Source organism: Serinus canaria, unplaced genomic scaffold (assembly GCF_022539315.1).
Source record: "Serinus canaria isolate serCan28SL12 unplaced genomic scaffold, serCan2020 HiC_scaffold_515, whole genome shotgun sequence".
NCBI classification, from domain to species: domain Eukaryota; kingdom Metazoa; phylum Chordata; class Aves; order Passeriformes; family Fringillidae; genus Serinus; species Serinus canaria.
Genome location: NW_026108629.1, coordinates 1 through 5,395, shown reverse-complemented (window position 1 = coordinate 5,395; position 5,395 = coordinate 1). Strand labels below are relative to the sequence as shown.

At 58.6% G+C, this 5,395-nt stretch overlaps 1 protein-coding gene across 1 annotated transcript; it reads left to right on the top strand.

Moving 5' to 3' along the window:
- Positions 1-567: 567 nt before the first annotated feature.
- On the top strand, positions 568-5,300 carry LOC103824458 (kelch domain-containing protein 8A; the record flags this gene model as incomplete). The annotated part of the gene is made up of 4 exons (XM_050987924.1): positions 568-628; positions 2,667-3,068; positions 4,361-4,525; positions 5,085-5,300. Coding segments are annotated over exons 2-4 (757 nt in total), but the record flags the coding sequence as incomplete, so codon positions are not given.
- Positions 5,301-5,395: the final 95 nt, after the last annotated feature.

The window sequence follows — 5,395 nt, the reverse complement described above, 5'->3', positions numbered from 1 at the left end:
CCTCCCTTTTATTTATTAATTCCTCATGCCATAAATGATGTTTAGTCTCTCCTGAACATTTATTTGGGATGATAAATAATAACAAAAACAAACAGCCCTGCTCGGACGAATCGGATTTTATGGAAGCTCGGGGCTGGAAGGATGGGAAGGGATTCCCCTCTCAGTGTCCCTCTCTCCGTCCTCCCGCGCTAATTAAGCTCATTAGCACGGCACTTAATGAAGGAGAGGAGATGGGGCAAAGCCCCGCGTTCCCAGCCCGCTGCCCCCGGGTTGGGGTTCGCGTTCCTCGGGGTGGGGATGGGAGGAAGGGCAGGAGGAGGAATCCGATGGGTCAGAGCAGGAAAACTTCCCCAGGCGGGAGGAAAAGAGGCGTGGAGGGAGCAGAGCCTGCTTCGAAGTCCCCTGGGGGCGGGCGAGCTCGGGAAGCAGCAGAACAAACTGACTCCAACCTGCTCGCCTCGCTCGGGTTTGGGTTTTTTTTTCCTTTTTTGTGTGGTTTTTTTTGTTTTTGTTTTTCGGTTTTTTGTTTTCCCACCTCTTTTTGTTTTCTTTTATTTTTAGGCTCGGTCTCTGCATGAGCTGCCGAGGCGGCTCTGGAGCCGCAGGATTGATGGAGAGGCGCTGAAAGGTGGCGGGGCTGCTGGGGGGGTGGCGGTGACACAGGGGACAGGCGGGACTGGCAGGGTGCTCTGGGGGTGGGGGTGGCACAGGAGACAGGTGGCAGTGGCAGGGCTGCTCTGGGGGTGGCACAGGGGACAGGCGGGACTGGCAGGGTGCTCCGGGGGTGGCAGAGGGGACAGGCGGCAGTGGTGCTCTGGAGGTGGGGGTGACACAGGGGACAGGTGGGAGTGGTGCTCTGGGGGTGACACAGGGGACAGGCGGGATGGGCAGGGTGCTCTGGAGGTGGGGATGACACAGGAGACAGGTGGCAGTGGCAGGGCTGCTCTGGGGGTGGCACAGGGGACAGGCGGACGGGCAGGGTGCTCCGGGGGTGACACAGGGGACAGGCGGGACGGGCAGGGTGCTCTGGGGGTGGACAGGGACGGGACAGCGGGACGGGGCAGGGGCTCTGGGGGGGAACAGGGAAGGTGGAACTGGCAGGGTGCTCTGGGGGTGGCGGGGACACAGGGACAGGGAACTGGCAGGGTGCCTGGGGTGACACAGGGAAGGCGGGACTGGCAGGGTGCTCTGGGGGTGGCACAGGGGACTGTGGGTGGCACAGGGCTGAGGGCAGTGCTCTGGGGGTGGCAGGTGACAAGGGGACAGTGGAACTGGCAGGGTGCTCTGGGGGTGACACAGGGGACAGGCGGGACTGGCAGGGTGCTCTGGGGGGTGGCACAAGGGACAGGTGGAGTGGGAGGGTGCTCTGGGGGTGGAGGGACACAGGGACGTGGCCATGCAGGGTGCTCTGGGGGTGGCGGTGACACAGGGGAAGGTGGCTGCAGGGCTGGGGGACACAGGGGACAGGCGGGGGTGGCAGGGTGCTCTGGGGGTGGCACAGGGACAGGTGGCAGTGGCAGGGTGCTCTGGGGTGGCACAGGGGACAGGTGGAACTGGCAGGGTGCTCTGGGGGTGACACGGGGGACAGGCTGGACTGGCAGGGTGCTCTGGGGTGACACAGGGGACAGGCAGGACTGGCAGAGTGCTCTGGGGTGGCACGGGGACAGTGGGAGTGGAGGTGCTCTGGGGGTGGCACAGGGGACAGGCGGGAGTGGTAGGGTGCTCTGGGGGTGGCACAAGGGACAGGCGGCAGTGACAGGGTGCTCTGGGGGTGGCACAGGGGACAGGTGGCACTGGCAGGGTGCTCTGGGGGTGACACAGGGGACAGGCGGGACTGGCAGAGTGCTCTGGGGGTGACACAGGGGACAGGTGGGACTGGCAGGGTGCTCTGGGGGTGACACAGGGGACAGGCGGCAGTGGCAGGGTGCTCTGGGGGTGACACAGGGGACAGGCGGCAGTGACGCTCTGGGGGTGGCACAGGGGACAGGCGGCAGTGGCAGGGTGCTCTGGGGGTGGCACAAGGGACAGGCGGCAGTGACGCTCTGGGGGTGGCACAGGGGACAGGTGGGAGTGGGAGGGCAGCTCTGGTCCTGCTCTGCTCCTGGCGGGGTGGGATTTGCACTCTGGGATTTTCCCTCAGTTCAGGAGGAACAATTTGGGGCTGGAGGGAGTCCAGGGAAGGGAAGAGGGCTGGGAATGGGTTTGGAGAGTCCTGAGGGAGCTGGGAATGGGTTTGGAGAGTCCTGAGGGAGCTGGGAATGGGTTTGGAGAGTCCTGAGGGAGCTGGGAATGGGTTTGGAGAGTCCTGAGGGAGCTGGGAAGGGTTTGGAGAGTCCTGAGGGAGCTGGGAAGGGGCTGAGCCTGGAGCAAAGGAGGCTGAGGGGGAATTTCTGGCTCTGCACAACTCCCTGCCAGGAGGGGACAGCCGGGGGGGATTTGGGATCTTCTCCCAGGGAACGGGGACAGGAGGAGAGGAAACGGCCTCAGGCTGGGCTGGGGAGGCTCAGGTTGGACATCAGCAGGAATTTCCTCATGGAAAGGGCTGGAAGGGGCTGCCCAGGGGGGTTTGGAGTGCCCGTCCCTGGAGGTGCCCCTCAGCGCACAGCTTGGCCGATCCTGCTGAGCTTTTCCACCTTCAACAATCTCGAAATTCCCTTTTTTTCCAGCACCAACCCCTTCCCTGGCAGCCACCATGGAGCTGCCCAGCACCAAAGATTTCCAGTGGAAGTCTCTGGCGCCGCTGCCCAGCCGCAGGGTTTACTCCACGCTGGTGGAGGCGGGCGGGCAAGTGTTCGCCGTGGGCGGCTGCGACGACAACGGCGTGGCCGTGGACTCCTTCGAGGTCTACTCGCCCGAGGCCGACCAGTGGGCAGCGCTGCCCGCCATGCCCACGGCCAGGGCCGGCGTGGCCGTCACCGTGCTGGGCAAGAGGATCATGGTGATCGGCGGCGTGGGCGCCAACCAGCTGCCGCTGAAGGTGGTGGAGATGTACAACACGGACGAGGGGCGCTGGAGGAAGCGCAGCTCGCTCCGCGAGGCGGCCATGGGCATCTCGGTGGCGGCCAAAGGCAAGTGTGGGAAAGAGGGAAAGTTTGGGAAGTTTCACAGGTGGCAGGAAGGTCTCTGAATGAGGAACTGAGACTGAGGGTGGAATAGAGGTGGGAGCAGGTTTTGATACGGAATTTGATTGTGGAAAGTTTCCCTGAAGAGCAGCTCGCTCCGGGAGGTGGCCATGGGCATCTTGGTGGCGGCCAAAGGCAAGTGTGGGAAAGAGGGAAAGTTTGGGAAGTTTTACAGATGGCTGGAAGGTCTCTGAATGAGGAACTGAGAGTGGAGTAGAGGTGGGAGCAGGTTTTGATACAGAATAATAGATTGTAGAAAGTTTCCCTGAAGAGCAGCTCGCTCCGGGAGGTGGCCATGGGCATCTTGGTGGCGGCCAAAGGCAAGTGTGGGAAAGAGGGAAAGTTTGGGAAGTTTCACAGGTGGCAGGAAGGTCTCGGAATGAGGAACTGAGACTGAGGGTGGAATAGAGGTGGGAGCAGGTTTTGATACGGAATTTGATTGTGGAAAGTTTCCCTGAAGCACAGCTCACTCTGCGAGGTGGCCATGGGCATCTTGGTGGCGGCCAAAGGCAAGTGTGGGAAAGATGGAAAGTTTGGGAAGTTTTACAGATGGCTGGAAGGTCTCTGAATGAGGAACTGAGAGTGGAGTAGAGGTGGGAGCAGGTTTTGATATGGAAGAATAATAGATTGTGGAAAGCTTCCCTGAAGCACAGCTCACTCCATGAGCATCTTGGTGGCGGACAAAGGCAAGGGTTGGGAAAGAGGGAAAGTTTGGGAAGTTTCACAGGTGGCAGGAAGATCTCTGAATGAAGAACTGAGAGTAGAATAGAGGTGGGAGCAGGTTTTGATATGGAATTTGATTGTGGAAAGTTTCCCTGAAGCACAGCTCACTCTGCGAGGTGGCCATGGCATCTTGGTGGTGGCCAAAGACAAGTGTCTTCCATCCAGATTACAGGGTGTGTGCAGCGGGGATGGATTTCTGGAGTTTCCTACAATAATTTATTGGGATTTTGGGGGGTTTTGCCCCATCCAGATTGCAGGGCGTTCACAGCAGGGGGGGGGTGGATTTCTGGAATTTCCTACAATAATTTATTGGGATTTTGGGTTTTTTACCCATTCAGATTACACGCTGTGTGCAGCAGGCAGGGGGATGGATTTCTGGAGTTTCTTACAATAATTTATTGGGATTTTTGGGTTTTTTGACCCATCCAGATTACAGGGTGTGTGCAGCAGGGATGGATTTCTGGAGTTTCCTACAATAATTTATTGGGATTTTGGGGTTTTTTTGCCCCATCCAGATTACAGGGTGTACGCAGCGGGCGGGATGGGCTCGGACCTGCGGCCCCACAACTTCCTGCAGCACTATGACGTGCTCAAGGACATCTGGGTGTCCCTGGCTGCCATGCCCACCCCCCGCTACGCGGCCACGTCCATCCTGAGGGGCACCAAGATCTACGTGCTGGGTAAGGAGCAGCCCTGCCTCCTCCTCTCTTCCTTCTCCTTCCTTCTCCATCCTTTCTCCTTCTTCCCTTTCCTTTTGCTTCCTTTCTCTTCTTTTTTCTTCTTTTTCCTTCTTTTTCCTTTTCCTTCCTTTCCCTTCATTTTTGCTCCTTCTCCTTCCTTCTCCTTCACTTTTTTCCTTTTGCTTCCTTTTGCATCCTTTGTCTTCCTCCAACTCCCTCGCCATTTTAATTCCCTCTTTTCCACTTCCCTCTCCATTTCAATTCCCTCCTTTCCAATTCCTTCTCCGTTTCAATTCTGTCTCCATTTCAATTCCTTCTCCTTTCCAATTCCCTCCTTTCCAATCCCTCTCCATTTCAATGCCCTCCTTCCCAACTCTCTCTCCATTTCAATTCCTTCTCCTTTCCAATTCCCTCCTTCCCAATTCCCTCTCCAATTCCTTCTTCATTTCAATTCCCTCTCCATTTCAATTCCCTCCTTCCCAATTCCTTCTCCTTTCCAACTCCCTCTCCAATTCCCTCTTTCCCAATTCCCTCTTTCCCAATTCCCTCTCCTTCCCAGGGGGAAGGCAATCCAAGTACGCCGTCAACGCCTTCGAGGTTTTTGACACGGACACGCGCTCCTGGACCAGGTTTCCCAACATTCCCACCAAGAGAGCCTTCTCCAGCTTCGTTCCCACCGAGGGGAAGCTCTTCAGCCTCGGGGGGCTGCGCCAGGGCCGGCTCTACCGGCAGCCCAAGTTCATGAGGACCGTGGACGTCTTCGACCTGGAGCAAGGTGGGAGCTGGGCCAGCCATGGACCTTCCTGAGGGGTTTGGGGACACAGGGCTGGGTTTGGGGACACAGGGCTGGGTTTGGGACACAGGGTGGGT